Source organism: Lupinus angustifolius, chromosome LG06 (assembly GCF_001865875.1).
Source record: "Lupinus angustifolius cultivar Tanjil chromosome LG06, LupAngTanjil_v1.0, whole genome shotgun sequence".
NCBI classification, from domain to species: Eukaryota; Viridiplantae; Streptophyta; class Magnoliopsida; order Fabales; family Fabaceae; genus Lupinus; species Lupinus angustifolius.
In genome coordinates, this window is record NC_032014.1 from 24,102,386 (window position 1) to 24,126,270 (window position 23,885).

Here is a 23,885-nt window from a genome sequence, read left to right on the forward strand (position 1 = left end):
AGACTTGAGAGGGGTTCCCAAATTTTCCTTCCAGGTCTGATTTTGACAGCATTGGACCAAACCACCAGATATGAAAGCTAAATAAAACAACACATAAGCCTTTACCCCACTAGATGAGTTCGGCTATATCGACCGAACACGCTATATGTTCTAAGTATTATAATCTTCTAATTGGTAAAATTTACACGATGCATCACAAAATTTGTCCCCAAACTTCACAATCCTTTTCTTCAAATAGAGTACAAAGATAAAATTGGACCAAATCTCTAAAGTCTGAACTACACACAAATCATGTCTCTATCACATTCAGATATTCAAGAGCTGCACAAACAACTACAAATACTAAATTTCAAAGAGGATTCTCACCAGGCAGATAAGATCCACCATCAACTTGGTTCTTTTTCCTGTGGAAGATACCACTGATACTAGGCATGAAAACTTTCTTTGAAACTGAAACCTTTTCTTTTTCCAACTTCTTCACCCCTACTGTTGTTTGAGGCGAATTCTGACTTTTAATCCTGTAGTGCTGAGGAGATGATTCCGACGACATCTGTGTTTCAGCCAATATCCGGGATGCAGTTTCTGCTGCCTTCTTCTGCTCCCTCTCACGCCACTTCCGAAGCTCGCCTTCCACTGCCCGCTTCGCTGCTTCAGCCATTTCAGCCTTTTTCAATGCCTCCTGTGTTGCAGCCTTCAAATCCTCAATCTCCTTTTGAGTTGTCGCTAACCTATTCAGAGCCTCGTTTTCACTGGCCTTCACAGCTTCGACCTGTGCCTTGGCAGCAGCTACTCTCATGTCCGCTAGTTTGTCAGACTCCTCGACTTTCCGACTGAGTGACTCGAACTCCTCCTTTGAGATTGATATTTTGCCACCAGATTCAGATGTTGACACACGTGCAGCACTGGTCCTTTCAGTTAGCTCTGTGATCTGGTTTACAGCGAATTCCTCGGCTGCTTTTGCGGCTTCTGCTTCTTCCAATGCTGCGCTAAGACATATCTCTGCATCTTTTAATACAAGCGCGGTAAATCCAAGCTCTTTCTTCAACAATTTTGCCTTGTTTTTCATAGTTTCTGCTTCTCGCTGTGCAGTTTCAGCTTCCGATTGCATCTGGTTCAGTGTGAAGATCACTTCTTCAGATGCACCACTAACTTCAGATTTTTCTGCCAAGCAGGCTTCAAGCTCGGACTTACTTTTACGGAGCTTGACATGAAGATTCCCAACAATGGATTCAGTTTCAGATTCTTTCTCCTTCAATTCTGAATGTTCTCTCTTTACATTCTCATTTTCTACCTTAAGAGATTCCACCAAGCTTCTAAGAGAGCTTTCCTCATCGGCTAATTTCTGCAGTGACTCCTTAGCACCATCAAGCTCCAACGTGACCATTTTGATAGAATCCAAGTCTGATTTCCTTTTATTTTCCATTTCCTTTTGCAGAGCCTCAATTTCACTCATTGTCTCAGCCAGCTGCACTTCAAGAATATTTGTGACCTCGGGATTGAAGTCCTTCTTTAAAGCAAGCAACTCCATTTCAGATTTTTCGAGGGTGGCTTTACATGATAGTCTTAGAACATCTTTCTCAGCTAATATAACTGATTGCTGTTTCTGCGCTTCAATAGCTACAAACTTGGTTTGACCAATTGAATCATGTACAACTGAAATTTCATTAGACAGCTCAGATGCTCTTTCTGAATTTTCCTTCAATGCATCTTCAGCTTCTACTGCTTGCTTCAAATAAGACGCTCTCGCCTCCAAGGACGAAGCATACTCCAGACGAATATTCTTCAGTTCTTGCTTTGCAACATCAAGTTCTGCAATGACAGATGCATATCTTTGAACTGCAGCTTCTAACTCTTCTTTTGAAGCACCATGTGTTTCATCAGGATTCCCATCCTTTTCTTCTTTAAGCTGGTTGGCCTGACTCTTCGCATCTTCCGTGGCTTTGATCGACAACTCTCTGGATTCACTGATAACTTTTAGCTTTTGAGTCAGATCCTCGATTGTCCTTCTAGCCCTTTCAATCTCCACAAGGGCTTGAACCTTAGTAATTTCAGCATTCCTTACTTGTTCCTTTAGCTTGTTCAGCTCCTTCAGTGCAACATGAAGTTGTGTCTCCTTGGCCAAAACTCTCTAGTGAAAAAACAAAGCTTTGTTAATTGCAAAATACAAAGAAGAAAGTACATTGACAATTACCTTGAAAGGAGAAAAAAGAAAATAATAACCAGATAGCCTAGTTTAACCGTACATTAGATATTCTCTTTTAAATGATGAAAGCTACAGTAACTTTTTGCTCAAATCTTTAAAACTAAACAACCCTAACTTTATTGCCATAGTTTACAATTTATGGAGTAACATAGTAGCTGAAAATTAATGGTTTGGAATAATAGTAAGATCGCAATACAATTAACTGTATGAAAAGGCACTAATCAAAAACATAATATCTACCAATGTAGTTTTAGTATCATTTTCAACCAAGAATAATGTTGAGACACCTCATAAATTTTGTTTCTAATTATGATGAGCTATAAATCTGCAAAAGGATCTTGTTCAGAGTACAGACCATTTAAGGAAGAAGATTTATCCTCTATACCATTAATACTCAAAATCTATAATTTACAGACACAATTACCTTAAATGTAAAGCATAACTAATAATGATAATAACCATAAGTTAGCGATAACAAAAAGTCAAAAACCACACTAATATAGAGGTTGGTTTGGCCAGAGAAGGCTGAAAAGAAGCTGAAATAGAACAAGTGGATGCATGAAACAAAAGTAGGATGCCGGAAACTTTCCAAAACAGTGCAGCAAGTGCAAAACAGGCTTAGCCTGCTAGGAGCTTGTTGAAATGGGGTGGGTGCTGCTGAAATAAAAACGAAGGAAGAAGAAAGTGGGTCTCTATGCAATGGGTTTGTGCGAAGGAGAAGGCAGGTCTCTGCAATAGCTAGTAAGTGTCGTGGCCATGCTCAGTGAGTGTGCTATTGACGAAGAGACAAAAAGCAGGTGTATTCTCAAATAGAACAATAGATCCAATTTGTAAAAAGAAGCACAGGGTCATCTGTACATAAAGCATACCTAAAACAATGAAAAAACGGGAACGTTCCTTATAATTTATCATATTCGAGATTCATGATTTCACAACAAGTATGACATTATTATAACAGTAGGAATCACTCCTTGAAAACGAAAAGGAACTCGAGAAATATAATAATGTGAACTTTATATAGTAAACTAAGTAACTATGTGATGAAAAGTATATTATTAATACTTCATAAAGTTCAGATAACATTCGGTCAAGTTTTAATATTTTTTCCTTAAAGGGTTAAATAGCCTATCTTGAAAAACACACTAGGTTTACACTACACTTACTATAAATTTACAGTATACACATTCATGAAATGCAATTTTCAGATATGATTTTGCAATGCAGCAAGGGATTTGTAGTTTCGAACATAAAACAAATACAACAATGACAATTACCTCCACAGATCGAGGCTTTGACTTCTTAAAGGCAGGTTTTTCACCAGAGAAAGCACCTTCACCAAATAGAGAGACAGCATCTTTAACAGATTGAAAAGGAGGACTGGTGTCAATCTCTCCAACCTCTGGTTTTGGATTAGGAGAGTCGTTGTCATTTTGCCGGATTTTTGTGACCATTGTGTGTTCTATTTCAATATTAAAGACTTTGGACCAACCTGTCAAAAACAATTTTTTACAACAAGGAAATTAAAATACAACTATTATCATCATAAACTAGTTATTATACATACAATCCGATATTTCAAAATATCCAATCCTTTAGGAAGACCACCACCAAGTGAGTAAAAGAAACTAAGCTCCATTTACCAAATACCCTTTTACATTGACTTCTGGCAGAAAACAGGATTATTCTCCAACAGCCAAGGGCACAAAACTGATGCTTATGAATTTATATACAACATGCTCATCGTAAAACTGGCAACTACTATACATGGTTCCACATGATAATGTCCTCAATGAATAAATTCACCAAAGAAGTGAAAGAATAAACTATTTGGCAGCTTTAACAATGCATATTAAGATTTCATTACAGGAAAAAAAATTAATACATTTATCTTTCTACATGTTCAAGAAAAAGAAAAGGAGAGAGATGAATCTAAATCAAGAATATTATTGAAAGATGCAGTGAGATTAATGTAATCCAATGTGTTGTGTTACAAAAGATGCATCCAAGAGTGGTATTTATACATAACCCTAATTACATATGGGGGAATCTATACAATAATATCAATGAGATATTTTCCAAATTCCAACAATTTGAATGTATTTAAGATGATGAGCTTTCTTCTGTGCAAATACTTTCTTAAAACAATGCAAAAATTGAAGGCACTTCAAATTGGACATGTGAAAATAATACCAAAACAATTCAAGTTCCAGTATCTATTTCGGTTCCAAAGGTTATTCAGTTCAAAGTACCACTTCAATACAAAAAGAACACCAAAACTGAAATAAAAAAAAAGTAGCTAATTTATTTTTATAATAAAATTTGATAAAATTATACTCACAAGTCACAATCCACAAGGCAGAGTAAAGAACACAGTGAATTTGAAGTCCCTCTGTGCACAAAACAAGTTTATTAAAACGACATGAAAACGACATAAACATCATCAAATGCCGCAAACAGAACTCCAAACGACAACAAATGGCGAAGAACAACAACAAACGAAGCTGAAACTAACTTGTTAGGACAATCCAACAAAAATCCAAAATAATCCAAACCCAAAATCCTAAATGCAATAAAGTTTCTAGCTTTCACTAAATCCGCAAGAAAAATCATCAAAAAAGTAAATAAAAAACACACCTTAAAGCTTCTCTACGAAGCAGATTCTTTGAAGCTATCAAGATACTGAGGGAATCAATCTCTGATACTGAATTTCTGAGCGAAGAAAAGAATGTTTGAAGAGAATGAGAGAGAGATGTGTTTGAAAATGAGAATGTTGTTCAAAGACAATTTATATCAGCATTCAGAGAAGCAAAGAGATGATGAGTGAATAATCATGTGCGAGCGTTTCTATATTAAAATCTGTTTTGTCTTTAACTTCGATGCATGTATTTTGACTCAATGACTATTTTGTCCTTCAGTTCAATACACGTGAGTTCTATGATTGGAGGGACCTACCGTAAGACTGTGAGAGAAGAACTTGGAAAAGATAAACTTTGGCCACGTCATCATTGGAATCGTTAACACTCGTGGGTGACGACGAAGACCAAAAACAGGAAGATGATAGAGATGGAGAGAGAAAGAGTTGCTAGATAGAAAAAGGCAAGTACTTTCATTTTCTCTTATTTTCACTATATTTTAATTTCGATCATGCTCCTTAGTTTAAAAAAGTTATAGCTTTAAATATCACCATTGCTATGCCGTTTTTAAACCTTAATCTGAATTTTATTAGATACCATAATTCATTTTTAAAAACAAAAGTTAGATACATTTGTATAAGAGGTTCAATTTACTCATGGTTGAGTGGCTTTATTATATGAGTTATACTGTGAGTGAGGAAGGATTCAATAATTAAATTAAAAAGACTTCCAATTAAATATATCAAGTAGTAATTGATGAAGTGACTCTAAGTTATTTTTTCGGTGGTAAAACCAAAGGCTTAGATTAGTGGATAAAAAAATTATTAATGACCAATCAGAATTTCATAACAAGATTTTGTATTATCCACATAAAAAAGTTATGTTAGCCTGAAGACGAATAAGTAAGCCCAACCTGAATTTATTATGGTCCGGTCATATTAGGCTTGGAAGCCCATTTTAAATAAAATATTCAAAATTTAATACCAAAGTCTTATACATTTTCGAGTGTGGGCAATGTGTCACTATACCCAGCCCATTTTGATAGGTCTAGTCTTTATTTACTCAACAAAGTATGTGTGTTGATCTTTAACAACATCAATGCACAAACCATTCAGATTGTTCTTAGTATTATGAGTTAGGTGCTCGATGAGCTAGACTCTTGTTGTTCTTAATGTACGATATTTGGTTTCATTTCTTTTAAAAAATTGAATACAATTTGGTGACCTTTAAAAGTCTAGAGCTTTTATCGAGTCTACTTTTAACAAGACCTAAACTTCAACATAGGATTTTGACTTTTAGGCTATCCAGAACCTTGTAATTGTACCTTACGTAAGACACATGAAACAAATCATATTCATCATTCTTCTCCATCCATACATGTCATAAAATGGGATTATTAATCCTAAGTTAGATGAATCTAGCACCCATGGATAAGTGATATAAAAATATCATAGCACTACGATATTATTTAATCCACTTTTAACAAGACCTAATACTTCGCCATATGTTTGTGATTTTTAGGCTATCCAAAATCTTGTAAGTGTACCTTATGTAAGACATAGGAAGAAAACCATATCCACCCTTCTTCCTTATCCATACATGTCATGAAATATGATTTATCATCCCTAAGTTAGATGAATCTATCATCCATACCTGAGTGATATAAATATGTCATTTGATGCAATCTTATGACCTTTAGAATTGTATAGCTTTTATCAAGTCCAATTTTAAGAAGACCTAGTACTTCAATATAAGGTTGTGACTTTTAGGCTATCTAGAACCTTGTAAATGTACCTTATGTAAGACATAAGAAGCAAAACATATCTACCATTCTTCTCCCTCCATACTTGTCATAAAATGAGATTTACCATCATTAAGTGATGAATTTATCATCCATGCTTGAGTGATATAAAGATATCATTTCACTATAACATCATTTAATCACAAGGACGACAAACCTTTATTACATACATCATTCGATGGGCTCAACTCCCTATTGATAAATTTCATTTTCAACATACCCCAATGAGCCCGGACACCCTAAGGATGTATTTTTTCTCATTTCAACAAGATTGTGGTTATAATGTTTAAATCCACCCTAAAATTAAATTTTAGTCATCATTACTAGGTTAGAAACGAGCCGAGCCGAGTCAAACCAGAGCTCAGCTCGATTCAGGTCGATAAAGATTGACTCAGCTCAAAACTCGACTCGAGTTCGATACAAGTTATTTTTTTAGTTTGAGTTTGACTTAGATAAAGTTCATGAACAATAAATATAAAAAACAATGTATGAGTAATAATAAACATAAAAATTAGTTTATATATATATATAGAGAGAGAAAATGATGTATACATTAACAATGTACGAATTTTTTACACTGTCACTATATCATTCATCATGTAGTTTTAATCATCATTGACTCTTCAAAAAAAGTAATCCAAATAAATGATGAATGATGCATTGACTATGTATAAATCTTTACACTATGAGTGCATAGATATTACACTCATATATATAAATATATTGAGTCAACTCATGAACCTGACGAATCGAATTGTATGGAACTCAAGTTTAACTCGTTTATTTAACGATCTCAATTTCCAGTTCAAGTTCAGCTCATTTGGTTCATGAACCAAGTTTATCAAGCTAAATAACTAATTGAGTTTCAAATGAATACCAATTTGGTTTAGTTCATTGCCAGTTCTATTAATACCTGTCAAAGGACTTAAGGATAATTTTCTATTTCACCTTAGCAAGCTTAGAATTATACTGTTTAGTTTCATGTACGCCTTGACATTATAATAGATGCCAACTTTACCATATTATTTATATATATTGTAATTAAGGTTATATTACCCTCAAATAAGGGTCTGTTATACTAAGGGCATGAATTTTTCATTATCACACACTCCACCTATGCATACATGCATTTAAAAGTGAAAATACGTTATTCATACATTCTTCTACTTATTTATATATATTCATTCATGCACACATGCATTTTAAAATAAAAATATATAATTTTCATATATTCTTCTACTTATTTATTTGTTTATTCATTCATGCATACATGTATTCAAAAATAAAAATACATCATTCTAACATTCATTAGCTTATGAATTCAAACATTCATTCTCTCGTGCATTACAAAATTATAATTCAAGCATTCATTCATATAAAAATAAAAAAAACATTCATTCACTAATTTATTCATTCAATTACCCATTCATACAACATATAAGTCAAATATTCATTCACTCATTTATTCATTCAATTACCTATTCATTCATACATTTAAAAAATGTTCATTATTGGCTTATGCTTTCATTCATTCAAAGGAAATAAATCATCATTCATGCATTCATGTATACGTTCATATAAAAAGAAAAAAATGCATTCATGCATTCATGTATACGTTCATATAAAAAGAAAAAAAATGCATTCATGCATAGGCACACTAATTCATTCATTTCTTTATTCATTCATTCATTCATCAAAAATAAAAATAAATCATTTAAACATCATGCATTCTAATTCACTATTTTATCAAATCATTTCATTAACTGTTGTAAATTTTCTCATTTATAATTCATTATCATAAAAAATCATTTCATACATCTTCAAACATTTCACATATATCGCATTCATGCATTCTAAATCATATGTATCATAAATTGCATTTTCTAGCCATCTTATGCATACAAATAGAAAATCACATACATTTATTGGTTGCATCCCATGCACACAAATTTTTTTTAATTACAATCTCATTTGATTTATACTTCCCTAAATAAATCAAATGCACATTCAAATGTTTGTTATGTATTTTTAAGTAGTATAGGCTTAAGGTTAGTATTACTTGTCGTTCATGCATCATTATAGGTAGCATTTTAATCAATGTGACATGAGTACAAAAAAAAAGAAAAATACCCAATTTATGTACATCGTGCATAAAAAACATATGTTCTACATAAATTTATTAATCCCATTACCGAGGGACTCATCAGTTAAATGATTGATTTTAGATTACTATTGTCGGACTAGATTGAAATGAATCATTGTTGAAGCTACAGAAATTCAAAAACATTAAGAGGATCCTTGTCGGTGATCGAGACCTCATAGCTAAACATGTCACACAACATGGCGCATCATATCCTACCTCAACCCAAGTAGAGACAAGTCTGGAAACTTCTTTTCATTTGAAGACTCAAGTCAAAGTCAACCACTCCTACACTCATCCATATTTCATGAGTAAAAATTTATTTTCTAATGCATGTTTAATGAGTATATATTAATATTGATCATGCGAATTTACTATCCCATGCTACACTCTACCAATCACACTTATCCAAAAAATCAACAAAAACAAATCAAATTTAAATTAATTCATACATTAATTTGATATATTTATTCAAAAATAAAATGAAGGATGATGTAAATATAAAACCTAATATGAGGTACATCTTGAGGCATATTTTTTGATGACACAAGGTTTCTTTGTAATTCCCAAACATTGGGGATATATCCTTAGTCACCACATTTGAGCTTATACATCATGAAAAGAGATTATTTTGAATAACTTGCAAAATGTCAATAACCCGAGGAGTGTAGTGTTTCAATCATTTTCCTTCACATTCAATTCTTAAAGAAATAATATATTCTTTCACATCACATGTGACTGAACAATATGAGAATACAAATAGTGTTCATAGCTTAAAGTAATAAAATGAAAGTTATACAAAAAACATTGAGAATTCTTAATTAATATCTAAAGAAAAAGTTAGGGCAAATAAAAGTGCAATATTTTCACCTAAATCTTAGGTCGTTTTATCACAACCTGCAAAATTCTTTTAATTATTGAATGTCATGTTGAAAATATGATAAATAAGAAAGACGAAAGGTGGATATAGGAAAGACATACTTTGAGTCTTGTACCTGTTTCTTGATAACTCTTAGTCAAGTCGCAATTTGCCTAAAATGCACACTAGAGAAGAAAAATGATGACTCCACTAAACTAATAATTTTAAAAATGATGACTCCACTAAACTAATAATTTTTTGAGAAAATTATCTCACATTTAATGCATAAGATTAGAATTTATTCTCTTTCACCACTATCTTCGTCAAAACTCACATCCCAAACACATATTAAATTCTATCATCATCATCAAAAGTCCAAACACAAACTAAATTTTGTCATCATTAACACAACACCACTTATAGCCCTAACTCTTATCAAGTTTGTACGATCATTGTCTTTGGTATTTCTTTTAAAGAGTTATGCATGAAATATGAAATACTAAAGCAAATGAATAATGAAAGCCTCCCAAACTCGGAAAGGTTTTGAGACATTTCATGATTTAAGGCCCACCATGCTAAGCCTTCAAGGACAATATGAACAAGAGGATGACACTCAAGTATCTCACATTATGACAGTTTTTGGGTTAATCGCATTTTCACATGTGAAAAAATTATAAGAAGCACAAAATTTGGACAATAATGAAGTTGTTTTTCACGATGACTCTATAACCAATAACAATCACAAAAATGGAAGATCCCTCAACTAGGAAGAAGCAAGATATTATACCAACAAACCCCTTCAACAATAACTTCAGCAATGACTCATTGTTCAAGGCTTCTAATTCTTCTTCTTATCAAGTAAAATCACCACATATGACCATGTTCACAAAAAAAAAAAGTAGAAACAAAAATTAGAAAAAGAGTGTTAAGTTGAAAACTCACATGGGAATCATAGGAAAAGAAGAGTGATTCTTTGTTGAAAACCTACAAAGGCGGCAATGGAACATAAAAAAATGAGAGAGTTCCCAACAGGTACCTGCACATGTTATTATGAGCAAAAGTTAGGGAAAATTAAATGAACACCCTCAAAATGAAGGCTTACTACCACTTATCCTTAATTACCTAAATTGGGGCAACTTTGTGGAGAATCTAAACAATAACCTCCTAGTTAAAGTTGAAATTTCAGAATAGACACATTGATGATGTTTTTGTTGTTAGAAAAACATTAAAATTTTGGAAAGAATTTCCCAGTCAACCTACACTAGGACTATAGTTTTGGATTTTTCCATTCTCCTCAAGATGATACCCGGGTAGATTATATGGATTATCTTAAAAAGAAAAGGTGATTTCAATTACATTGGGCAGTTTTTGTTGTAACAAAAACATCAACATTTTGGAAATAACTTCCCAGCCAGCTTACACTTGGATAACATTTTTGGATTTTGTCATTCCCCTCAAGATGATATTGGGCCAAATTATATAGATTACGTTAGTATAAGAAGGTTTTTCATGCAAACTAGGGCAACTTTTGAAGATGTGATAGAAATTACCAATCAATGGTAGTCAACAAGAATTGCTTTAACTGGGTTCATGTAGTTGTAAAGAACGGCAAAATTATTAATTTTGCTATCCCAAAAGAAAACAATGAGTGATATAGTAGAACGTTTGTGCATGAGTCTTACCCCCAATTCCATTGCACTCAAACAAACATATATTACTCATATATGACATCGTTCACATCATTCAAAGCATGACAAACATCATATATAACATACTCTCAGACACTTATACTATTACTTCACATGCTTTAGAATACATGTTTTTGGGGTCCTCTACTTTGATGTGCAATTTAAGCTTTCTAGGTCATGTACCTCGATGAACATTTACAATCAAGCTTTATGGGTTCTTTACTTTGATGAACATTTATAATCAAGCTTTCTAGGTCCTATACCTCGATGAGTGCTTACAACCAAACTTTCATGTTCTTGTATCTCGACGTGCAGTTTTAAGCTTTCGGGTCCTATACCTCGATGAAAATTCACAATCAAGCTTTTTAGGTTATGTGTCTCGATGAGTGCTTATAATCAAACTCTCTAGGTCTTGTAACTTGTCGTGTAGTTTAAACTTTGCGACTCCTATACCTCGACCTTAATGTGTAATTGAAACTTTTCGAGTCCTGTACCTCGAGGTACAATTTAAGTTTTTTGGGTCTTGTACCTCGACATGCAATTTATCACATGTACCTTGATGTGATAATCAAGCTTTCCACATATTTTACCTTGATTTGCAATTGAAACATTGTACCTTGACATACAATTTAAGCTTTTTAGGTCATGTACCTTGATGTGTTAATTATGATATCCGGGTCTTGTACTCTTGATGTGTGTGTAACCAAGTTATGGCAATACACATACCTATGTTTTTGGTTTACCCTCATGTTATTTTCCTAACTCTCAGCAGTTCATTGACCTATACTCTTTGTTTAACCTTATCTTATTTTCTCAAGTAGTACACCAACTTACGTTTTTGGTTTTATTTTTTTGTCCCCAAGTTTCAGCAGTACACCAACCTATGCTTTTTTGTTTTACCTTGTTTTTGTTTCCAAGTTCTAGTAGTACACCAACTTGCATTCTTGATTTTATCTTTTTGCCCCCAAGTTCCGTTAGTATGGTGACTTGCATTCTTGACTTTATCCTTTTGTTACCATGTTATGGTAGTAATCTAACATACGTCTTCGATTTTACCTTTTTGTTCCCAAGTTCTCATAGTATATTGACATGCATTCTTGGTTTTATCCTTTTGCCCGTAAGTTCTAGCAATATACTGATATGCGTTATAGGTTTTATATTCCCCCCCTCATGTTCTAGCACTACATCGACATACATTATTGGTTTTATCTTTGTGTCCCCATACTTTTAGTAGTACATCGACATACGCTCTTGGTTTTATCTTTTTCTGCCTAAGTTTTAGTAGTACACCGATATGCACTTATAGTTTTATCTTTTTGTTCCCAAGTTTCAGTTGTACACCGACATATGTTCTTGATTATGTCTTTGTGTCCTCAAGTTCTGCACTACATTGACTTGCGTTTTTTATTTTACATTTCTTTCCCAAGTTTCAATAGTACATTGACCTGGATTGTTGGTTTTATCTTTTAGTCGCCCAAGTTCCAGTAGTACATCGACCTACGTTCTTAGTTTTATCTTTTTGTCCCTAAGTTCTGGCAATATACTGACCTATGTCATTTGCTTTACGCTTTTTACCCCAAGATACGACAATACATCATCGTATAAACTTGATTGACCTCCACTTTCTATCATACTTCATTAGAACAAACTCAAAGATACATATTGGAAAAAGACAATAAACACTTCCAATCGACAAGATACCGTCAAATAAGTTCTCTATAACTTGAAAAATTGATGTTTAGTTATTTACTAGTTAATTATCGTGATATCAATCAAACCTAAATTTAATTACTATATAGTAAGAAACAATAACGAGGGTCATTTGTGAACACCAAATTTTGTCTGGCCCAAAAAAAGTCTAATATTTTTTTAGCAAAAAATAAATTTTCAAAAGAATATTTATTAAATAATTTTGAAAATATTAAAGAAAATAAAAGCTTCTAGTTTGTTTTTTAATCCAAAAATAAGAGGAAAAAGTTAATATTTATCCCCTATTTTTTAATAAAAACTAACTAAATAACATTCGATAAACGTGCTTATTAATTTGTGGCACCCTTTTAACTAATTATAAAATTAGTTTCAAAATTAATAAATTAATGGGTTTATATATGGTTGTTGAGATTTAGTTTTCTTGATTATCTCTAAGAAATTAATATCTAATAAGGTTGATAACAAATTCAAGATAAGGATGATAATAAGTGTGAGTGAATATCATATTTTTGGATTGATGCTTATTACTAAGGCTCTCAAGTTCAACTATAAATATAATCCTTTGGACCTTAGTTGAACACACCATAAAATGCAATACACGAGAAACATATAGAGAAATACAGAAAGAGATGAAAAAAGTGATGTTAAGGGTAACAAATCATAGCAGAGAGAGACAATAAGTAAATTTACTTCATCACTAATGTTAGTATAAAATTCCTTTGTGTCATCTTTCTCTCTCCATTACTTTTCCATCCTTTGTGTACATTCTAACTTCCTCTCTCCATCTCATCTTCCTTTACCATCATTCTTATCTTCCAATTATTGTTTTCTTCTACTCTTAGCAGTTAATGACCAATTATGCTATTAATTTTTATTTATTTATTTTTAATTTTTATAATAATAAAAATAAAAACGATTTTAGTTAATTTTTTTGGGAAATCGATAGCAAGGTTAAGACTGTATCGTCTTTTGCTTTCCACTTCAAGCTGAGAAACTATTGTAATCATTTGCATTATCTCTTCTATTTATTAAAATGGGAAGATGATTAACAATCAATACTTACTATTCGTCTATTAATTCTCTCTTTTAAAAATAATTTATTTAATAATAACTAAAATGTTTTAATTATTTTTTAATCTAATAGTGAAGTCACAACTCATGTTCACTTTCTGTTTCGACCTGAGAAATAGTTGTAGTTATTAGTACCATCTCTTTTATTTATCGAAGTGTGCAATCAGTTAACAATCAATGTTGTCTCTTATACTATTAATTCTCACTAAATCAATCAAATAATTTTCTTAAGAAAAATCCAACCAACAAACCATTTTTAACTATATAGTCTTAACTGCCTAATACTCATAGAGATATGTAGAAGCAATATCCCATCTTTCCAGACACAACAAAAGATAAAATAATTTTCCTTTTAATAAAAAATAATCAAACAAATTTGAGTATTAAATTAGTTCATGCAATTAGTGAAGGTATCGTCTAGTATGGACCAATGAGTTGCTAATACCTTCTAATTTTATAACCAACTCTCGAATCCGAAATTAAAAAACCATCATATTCCTAAAGTGGGCTTAAAGATGATTTTCTATGTTTTGACCGCAAAACATAGTGGTCACTCCAAACACGTCGTTTATTTGATGCTTGACCAAAAATTGGGACACAACAACAATGTTTGACCCGTTGCCTATTGGTTCATCTTTCTTGATGTATATGTGTTTTATCTCTTAATCATTAATGTCAGACATTTAATGAGATCTTGTACACTTGCTTAGAAAGTTCTGATTATTCACTTGCATGCGCAAATTAATTTTTTTTCCATCTCATAATTGGTTAGAAAATACAACATATTATATTTGTAAGAATGTTAAGTTTCTCTTACTAAAAGAGCGTAATATTTTAATTATTAATAATGACGATAATGTGCATAAAAATATTTAATTTCAAATTAGTGAATGAGTAAAACATCTATGAATGATTCAAATTGACACAATTAAAATCATGCGATATGGTGGTCATTAGACACGATAGTCACTTGGATACAATTTGTCTTAGACACATGTGACTTAACTTTATAGGCATACATTATTGGATGCAATTCTCAATGGATGCAAGGATACGATAACTCACTAAGATGAATTTAGTTACTAGACATGTTTAACTTTTTATCAAAATAGATAATTCACATAATATAGTTGTTTGACGTGTTAAAAACTTTTCTCATATAATTTATATACTTGGTAATTAAGCATAAGTTATAGCAACATATTAAATTTCTCAGAAAATAAATCTTTGATATATCATGCTTCAAATTTAATTATTTGTTATCCATCAAAACATTAAGAAAAACACAAAATTAATAAGTTCATGCTACTAAAATAATTTTTACTTTGACAACATAAAATGACCATGATTCTAACACTATGAAAAAGAATTACTTTTCTACCCCGGATCATTCAATCAAATTATTAATGTTTTAATTGTTTCTATCTATTTAAAGTTTTATTTCTAGGATTCATAATGATTGACATAGGTGTTACGTACCAGTAGGTCAAAATACACCTAGGGGGAGGGGTTTGATTAAGCATAGGTGTTACGTACCAATAGGTGTTTTTCCGATATTTTGCACAGAACTGAAAATTGATGCACTTAATCAATTCAACTTGGTTTTAATCGATTAAGCAATGCTTGGAATTAATTGATTATGCTTGTGGATAATCGATTATCCTGAATCTTTCACTTCTTGATTTTAAGATTTCTTGCACAACAAGTTATTGATTACCAATCTTTATATAACAAATTGACTAAAGAAGTTACAGAATGATAACAATACAAAATATAATAGGCAACTCAGAATTAATCAATTAACAACAAAGTAAAGATCGAAAGTAAAGGAGATGATGGATAGAAAATTGTGCACAAGGAATTTTTATCCTGGTTAGTTTGTGGTCCACTGCAAACTACATTTAGGCCTCTCTTTCTGATCTTTAGAGATTTGTCTTCACCATTGAAATTGGTGTTTGTATACATGCATACTTCCAATTACAATTAGACTAAGTCGGTTCTTTCTTGGCACATATGAGCTTAACAACCTTGGTTTGACCTATCTAACTCGCTTACTTGTATCTCCTATCTTTTCGCGATTCGACCCTAGCCTAGGTTTCGCTCGAACCAAGACTTCCTAGTCTTTGTGAAGATTATCAAGATCTCTCTTCAGGTGAAACTACTCACCAAGAGATCAACTTCCTTATTCGTCACTGTTTTTGATGAGTTGTCTTGAGAACTTAATACTCGAATACAACGATTAAACTCAATCTAAACTCTAAGCAGAGAAACTCGCAAAAATCTAATCTAAATGAGAATTAATGCAAAGGGTTTTCGCAAAAACAAATTGCACACTTTTCAGAAACTTATTCAAGAATGCAATGCATTGAAAAACCTAGATATATATGCAATAATGGGAATATCTAAGCCCTATTCAGAATGCTATCACTCTCTAAGCTCTCTTAATGTAATTTCTCACTCTAATGCAATGTATGAAAATGAATGTTCAAAAGATTTTCGAGTTATGCAAGTTATGCCACATGGGCTAGAATTACAACCATTATAGCTAACTCATTGATGTTGTCATTAATCGATTATCATGTGTTTTAACCGATTAACGGGTTTTTAAAAACTAATTTTATGTCATGTCTTAATTGATTATCCAATGACTTAATCGATTAACACACCACAAGTTTCAGATTGGTTAGCTACTGTAATTTCGATAATCGATTAACACTATACATAATCAATTATGCTGTATAAACTTAAGTTTCTTGATGAATGGTAAACTACCTATATGACATGTGATACACAATACATCTTTTTAAAATATGTTATACCTTTAATGCAGAAAACCATGTATGTAGATGCATGAGCTTACTTATTATATAATTTCTAGATGTTATATCTCAATTTTAGTCTTGTTCATTTTTAGTTCTTGTGAGACTCCCACCTAGGTTTACCTAACCTAGACTTGATCTAAGGCAACCATCTTATGACTTCTTTAAATATGTTATACCTTTGGCAAGTGTTGCAAGTCTCTTTAGTTTTGAAATTGAGTTTAGGTAGTCCATCAACTAAATTGTGAGATGATAGTTTGTCATGATGTTTAATATGAACATACGCAACAAGCCCTATGCCAAAGCCATATATCACTTTCTTTAGAAATAAAACATTTTAAAAACAATGTAGTGACATCTTCCAACTTAACCATATAGATATTATTTATACGATGACCGACAAACTTAAAATTATTAGATATACTGTCACGAATAATACAACAATCAGAATCAAAGGATACTCGGTTACCTTTATTGCATAATTGGTTGATACTCAATAGGTTGTGCTCCAAGCCTTCCACATAGAGCATGTTCTCGATCACTGCTTAAGAGGTATTTCCAAATAACTCAACGCCAAGTATTTCCCTCGGTTGTTGTCGTCGTAGGTGACATACCCTTTGTCTTTAAGTGAGAGATCAAGTAATTTAGATCTATCACCGGTCATATGCCTCGAACAGCCGCTACCCATATACCAGTGTTATCCATGCGTTCGAAGGCATATCTACAAAACATATTACTGGTCTAGTTTAGGTACCCAAGTGATATTGGGTCTCTTTTTGTTAGTAACCAGGGGACTTTGTCCCTTTTCACCCAAACATAAGTACTATTAGGCACACCATACTTCCTAATAAAACATGCAATGGAGGTATGGCTATGAGTGCCACGGTTGAAACATGTAGGTATGCGAATATGTGACTTTTTATGAGTATCCTATATGGCCTTCTCTTATTAGTTGGGAGTTTATATCTTATTCCTATATGGTTACCAGTATTTCTTGATTCGACAAGTAATGTATCTAGGTTATCTCTATTGTATGTGAGCTTTGTCAGTTTTTATTTTAATTAGAAACTTTCAGTTTGCAAAGTCTCGCAAGTATCACATACATCAGGTTAAGATAAATTATTTTTAGAGAAATCACATGAGTTGCAAGAGTAGATTAAATCAAAAGTTTTATTTTCTAATTTTAGTTCATCTAACTCTTTTTGCATCTTAATAATTTGTTGTTCATGCAATAGGATTACCTGTTTTCTATCTACATTAATCCTAGCACGATTTTTCAATTCCTCATGTAATTCAACATAAGCACTATACAATTCATCATAGGTAGGGCAATCATTGGAAGAAGATGAAGTGTCAAAATATACCTCATTCATATCATCCTGACCACTCGAGCTGCAAGCTTCTTGCATTTTTACCATTAAGCATAGTTTCGCAGACTCCTCCTCATCGGATGTGCTTGATGTTGATTCCTCCTCGGGAGTATCCCATACGATATATGATTTCTTTGATTTGAATTCTCGAGGAGAGCTCATCTCGGATTCAACCTTTTTGAGGTAGGTCAAACATTGGAGTCTCATATGTCCAGCTTTCCCACAATCGTGGCAAGTGAAGCGTTCCTTTGGGTTCTTGTCTTTCTTGGTTGATTCTCTTGATTCTTTCTTTTGGAACCTCTTGAATCCTCATCTTTTCTTGATGAATTTTACGAATTTTCGTACTAAGAAATTCAAAGTCTCATCTTCCAGATTGGAGTCAGAATCAATATCCTCCTTATCTTCTTGATCTTGTGAAGATATAGCCTTAAGAGATGTGCCTTTCTTCTTCATATCTAAATCCCCATGCATCGTCAAGTGCCATAACTCCATCTCGTGCTCTTGGAGTTTGCCAAATAATATTGCTAGAGGCATGGAATCCAGATCTTTCGACTCCATGATTGTAGTTACCTTTGGTTGCCATTTCTTGTCAAGACAACACAAAACTTTATTCGTTAGTTCACCTTTAGCAAATGATTTATCAAGGGCAACTAAATTGTTAACTATATTAGTAAATCACTTCTACATTTCACTAATAGATTTGTTTGGTAACATGTGAAATAACTCATACTCGTTTGTTAGCGCATTTAGTCTGGTGCACTTATCCTTGCTAGTGCCTTCATGGATCACTTGTAAAGTGTACCACATTTTTTTCACATTTTGGAAATGTGAAACCCTAAAGAACTCGTCATACGATAGGGTCAATGTGATAATGTTTTTAGCTCAAAGGTTATGTTGAACCTTTCTACATTCATCATCGATCCATAGACTTTTCGGCTTTTCCTTAGGTTCATCATCCACCAAGTGTAGTGGAACGAAAGGACCATTAACCACCTTTAGTATGAAGATTTTCATGCACACTTTCTAGTAGGCGTACCCCTCGCCACTGAGTATTGGAGGGTAGTTGAGGGATGCGCCATCTCCGCCAAAAGGGTTAGTGGAACCCATACTGTTATCCTCTAGGATCAAATGAATATGCGATCAAGCTAGTACTTACGTATTAGGTCTGATACCACTTGTTGGCAACTAGCAGGTCAGAACACACCTAGAAGGGGGGGGGGGGTTGAATAGATGTTGCAGATCACTTATTCCGCTTTTCCGATATTTTGCGTAGAACTGAAAACTGCTGCACTTAATCAATTTAGCTTGGTTTTAATCGATTAAGTAGTGCTTTGAATTAATCAATTATGCTTGTGGATAATCGATTATCCTGAATCTTGCACTTCTTGATTTTAAGATTTCTTGCACAACAAGTTACCAATTGTCAATCATTATATAATCAATTGATTAAAGAAGTTACAGAATGATAACAATACATATTATAACATGCAACTCAGAACTAATCAATTCACAACAAAAGGGATAGAAAATTAGGCACAAGGAATTCTTATCCTGGTTCATTTGTGGTCCACTATAAACTACATCTAGGCCTCCCTTTTGATCTTGGGAGATTTTTCTTCACTATTGAAATTGGTGTTTGTATACAAACACTTCCAATTACAATTAAACTAAGTTGCTTATTTCTTGGCACCTATAAGCTTAACAATTTTGGTTTGACCTATCTAACTCGCCTACTTGGATCTCCTATCCTTCCGCGATTCGGCCCCAGCCTAGGTATCGCTCTAACTAAGACCTCCTAGTCTTTGTGAAGATTGTCAAGATCTCTCTTGAGGTGAAACTACACACCAAGAGATCAACTTCCTTGTTCGTCACTGTTTTTGATGAGTTATCTTGAGTACTTAATACTCGGATACAATGATTAAACTCAATCTAAACTCTAAGCAGAAAAACCCACAAGAACCTAATCTAAATGAAAATTAATTCAAAAGGTTTTCGTAAAAAAAATTTGCACACTTTTCAAAAAAATATTTTCCTCACTTCACTATTAAAGAAATCAAGAAACTAATGAAAGAATGCAATGCATTGAAAAACCTAGATATATATGCAATGATGTGAATATCTAAACCCTATTCAGAATGCTATCACTCTCTAAGTTCTCTTAATATAATTTCTCACTCTAATGCAATGTATGAAAATGAATGTTCAAAATATTTTCGAGTTATGTAACTTATGTCACATGGACTAGAATTACAGCCTTTATAGCAAACACATTGTTGTTGTCATTAATCGATTATTCTGTGTCTTAATCAATTAATGTACTATTAAAAACTGATTTTTTGATATGTCACTACAATAAAATGTCCTGTTAGCCATGATTAATTGGCCACACTAAATGGATTATGTCTAAATTAATGCTCAAGCCCATTAAAAAATAAGGCATCACAACATGTATTAACTTGGAGTTCTCTCTCCTTATCCTTCCATTTTTTACTTTTCTCAATCACGCAAATCCAGTTTCGTCTTCAATCACTCAAATATCATTTTTTTTTCATATACGCCACCATCTCCGCCATAGGAATCAGAAGCTCCATTTACTATTTATTAGTCTTCAATTTCCTCTTCTATTGGTTCTTCACAATTCCTAGGGTTTTGTCATTGAAATCAAAGCATGAAGCTCATTCCTCATGAAACCTTCATCATCGTTCCTCTTATCTTTCACCTCTTGTTGTATTACTCGGTCGTTTTGTCATATGTGGCATCGTTTGTGACTTGGTGCTTTTGTTCTTCGTGTCGCTTTTGTTTTAGTTTTATGCTTCGATGCGTGGCCCATTGTGTTGGGTGACGAAGAATGAGAATCAGGTGTGGAGTATTAGTATGGTGAATGGCGCGGTGGCGTTGAAAGTGAGGATGGTATTTCATTCGTTCAGGAGGTTTCGCCTCCATCTTTATCTCTTCTCTCTTGTTCTATGAATATTATTTTCATTTTTCAGATTCATGATTAGGATCTACTTGAAGATGGAGGAAGAGGAGGGAATCATGATTATGACTGGTATATTAATTCACTTTCATATTCCATTTTCCATTCACACTTCCATATTACATATTAATTTTTATCTGAAAAAACAAAAAATGTTATTTATATGTATCAACGGTGAGCTTGGCGCAACATTTTGTTGCTTAATCACCATAAGCTCATGAATTCAAATCATGGAAACAATTTCATCAGAATATCTAGTCTAGATCACAAGATATGAAGGCATATGCAATGACTATTGTCTTGTTGAAATTTCATACTATACTCTGTTTTCCAAATTTGACTCTTTTGAAGAATGCAAAAAAATTATAAAAAGTGGAATGCAAAGTGTTTTCTAATATTAAATTGATTTTTGCACAATATTATTTTAATTCTAGAAATATGTATGCAATAGTCTGTACATTTTTGTTTGGAGGAAAATCAAAAGTGTATGATTGTGCATATGAAATATAATCTATTCTCCATGCTAAGTTTGTATGTCAATGCTTTTAAACTTGAATTGCTCTCTTGAGAAAGAGTTCCACATATGATTGTTGATGAATAAATTAGTTGTTTCTGATCACCATTTGATTATAGTTTAATAAAAATGTTGGTATGAATATTGAAAACAACATATTATTGGGAGAGGTGCATTGGATTATCTATGTCCGTGAAAGAATTGTATGCATCTCTGATGACAAACAAGGGTGCATATTATTGGGAAATTCTTGTGCATGAGAGTGAAAGTTTTATGGACTTCATTTTCACTGTCTTTAGATTTAAGGTCAAGAAAACATGAATGTTACTTATGTGAAACTTTAATTAGTCCATTGGATGAAGATATTATATGGTATTTCACAATCTCATGATCATAACACGTAATTCTTATATAGCAAATTGGCCCCTCCTGTTGTTCTGTTGAGAAAAAGTGATATGATTTATTGGATAGGAATAATCATCTGGTGCTTGTTCTGCACTATGAGACTTTGTATTTAATTCCTAGCTCTTAACTTCGTCATGTGTACTGTCAAATTGCAGTTATTGTTTTGTTATTAATTTGTTCTCTGTAATGTATTCCAGGTTTCAAGTGAAAAAGAAGCAGTTTTTTGTCAACTTCATGACCATCATGTTGTTTGGTGCTATTGGTACATTAATATCTTGTACCATCATAACTTTGGGTATGTCATGCCCCTTTAGATGGATTCCTTATGTTCTTAACTATGATTTGACATAATAAGAAAACAACATTCAAGCTCAGATAATTGTAATTTTTTCGGTTTAAAAAAGATTCAGACCTAGTAAATGTATAACAACTTTAAGGAAACTGACTATGCAGAAATTTGTCTAGTTCCATTGACTTAATTTGAAGCATTATTTCAGGTATTTCACAAGTTTTAAAGAGGATGAATATCGGTCCACTGGAAATAGGAGATTATCTAGGTATTATATTTGTCAATCTCAACTATATGACAATTTCCCAATCTGTATGCGACTCACTAATTTGTGAAAATTTTCAGCAATTGGTGTCATATTTGTTAAACTCTCATGCATAAGCCTTTTGATTGGTTTATCATAACATTAATGATATACATATGTATGTTTTTGTTATGTGCATCATAAGGTAACCTATTTAATCTAAGTGATGTTGCCTTGGGTTATCTTTATGTAGAATCACATGAAAACAATGTGATCTGATAAGTATACAGAAGATTTATATATGTATATATATCTTCTTGTATAGAATCCTCTCAAGTTTAAGTATATAATTGTATTGAGCTTTTAGAAGAGAAGCTACCTCAATCCTCATAAGATGCATCTCTCTATTTTTTATAATGTAACCATATTCAAGATATTAATCATCTTACAATGAACATATTGTCTTAAATTTATATTATCAGTTGTGCATCCTTCAAAATTTTGAACATGATGTAATCCAATTTAGAACATTTTGTTTCAGTAGAGTTGTGCATCCTTGAATTTACATTTTCTTTTTTGTACCATTTATGTTTTGGTGTAGTCATGGACCATAATGAACTTGTCATTTTACCCATGAAAATATTGATAGCATTGTTTCATCTCCATTGTGGAGGATGGATCTAAAAAGTAGAAATGGTTGCAATATGGTGTAGGATAGTGAAAAAACAATCTTAGCTAATATTGATACAAATATATATGGTTCTTGTATAATCTTAATCTAATGGTTTTCAATTACTAATTAACTGTATAAATGATGCATCTGCATACTAAATTTATAGCTCAGACAATCTTTCATTTTATAAATCATTCATTCATTATTGTATTGTTAATCTCGTATATTTTCCATGGGACCACATATCTCAAAACTCCTTCAAGGTGATGCTGAAGTGATCAAGTGGGCAAGACTAGAAGTTCCATGTGATTATGCGTGAAATTTTTACTATAGAAATATTAATGCATTTTTTAACCAAATTTGGAATGTTTCAACAATTGGTTTGAATGATACATATTATGTGAACTTATTCATGCTTATGTATTTGGAATTATTTTAAGATGAAGGTGATGATAATTTGAGATATTGGGTCCAATTTCATAGTATTAA

General features: G+C 32.5%; 1 protein-coding gene and 1 long non-coding RNA gene across 4 annotated transcripts; one reads left to right on the forward strand and one right to left on the reverse strand.

Annotated features, from left to right (window-relative positions):
- LOC109350300 (WEB family protein At5g55860-like) lies at positions 146-4,995 on the reverse strand. Of its 3 annotated transcripts, XM_019591515.1 has the most exons (4): positions 4,838-4,995; positions 4,542-4,592; positions 3,478-3,692; positions 146-2,128 (listed from the first exon to the last, which is right to left on the reverse strand). In XM_019591515.1, the coding sequence occupies exons 3-4, from the start codon at positions 3,652-3,654 to the stop codon at positions 350-352; spliced, it is 1,956 nt and encodes a 651-aa protein (XP_019447060.1). In that variant the 5' UTR covers positions 3,655-3,692; positions 4,542-4,592; positions 4,838-4,995; the 3' UTR covers positions 146-349. The 3 variants fall into 3 exon arrangements, with proteins under 3 accessions (XP_019447060.1, XP_019447058.1, XP_019447059.1); XM_019591513.1 differs by lacking the exon at positions 4,542-4,592 and having other exon boundaries at positions 4,838-4,994; XM_019591514.1 differs by lacking the exon at positions 4,838-4,995 and having other exon boundaries at positions 4,542-4,622.
- Positions 22,311-22,842, forward strand: LOC109351018. The gene is made up of 3 exons (XR_002108168.1): positions 22,311-22,485; positions 22,688-22,747; positions 22,825-22,842. It is a non-coding gene; the product is annotated as an uncharacterized LOC109351018 (long non-coding RNA).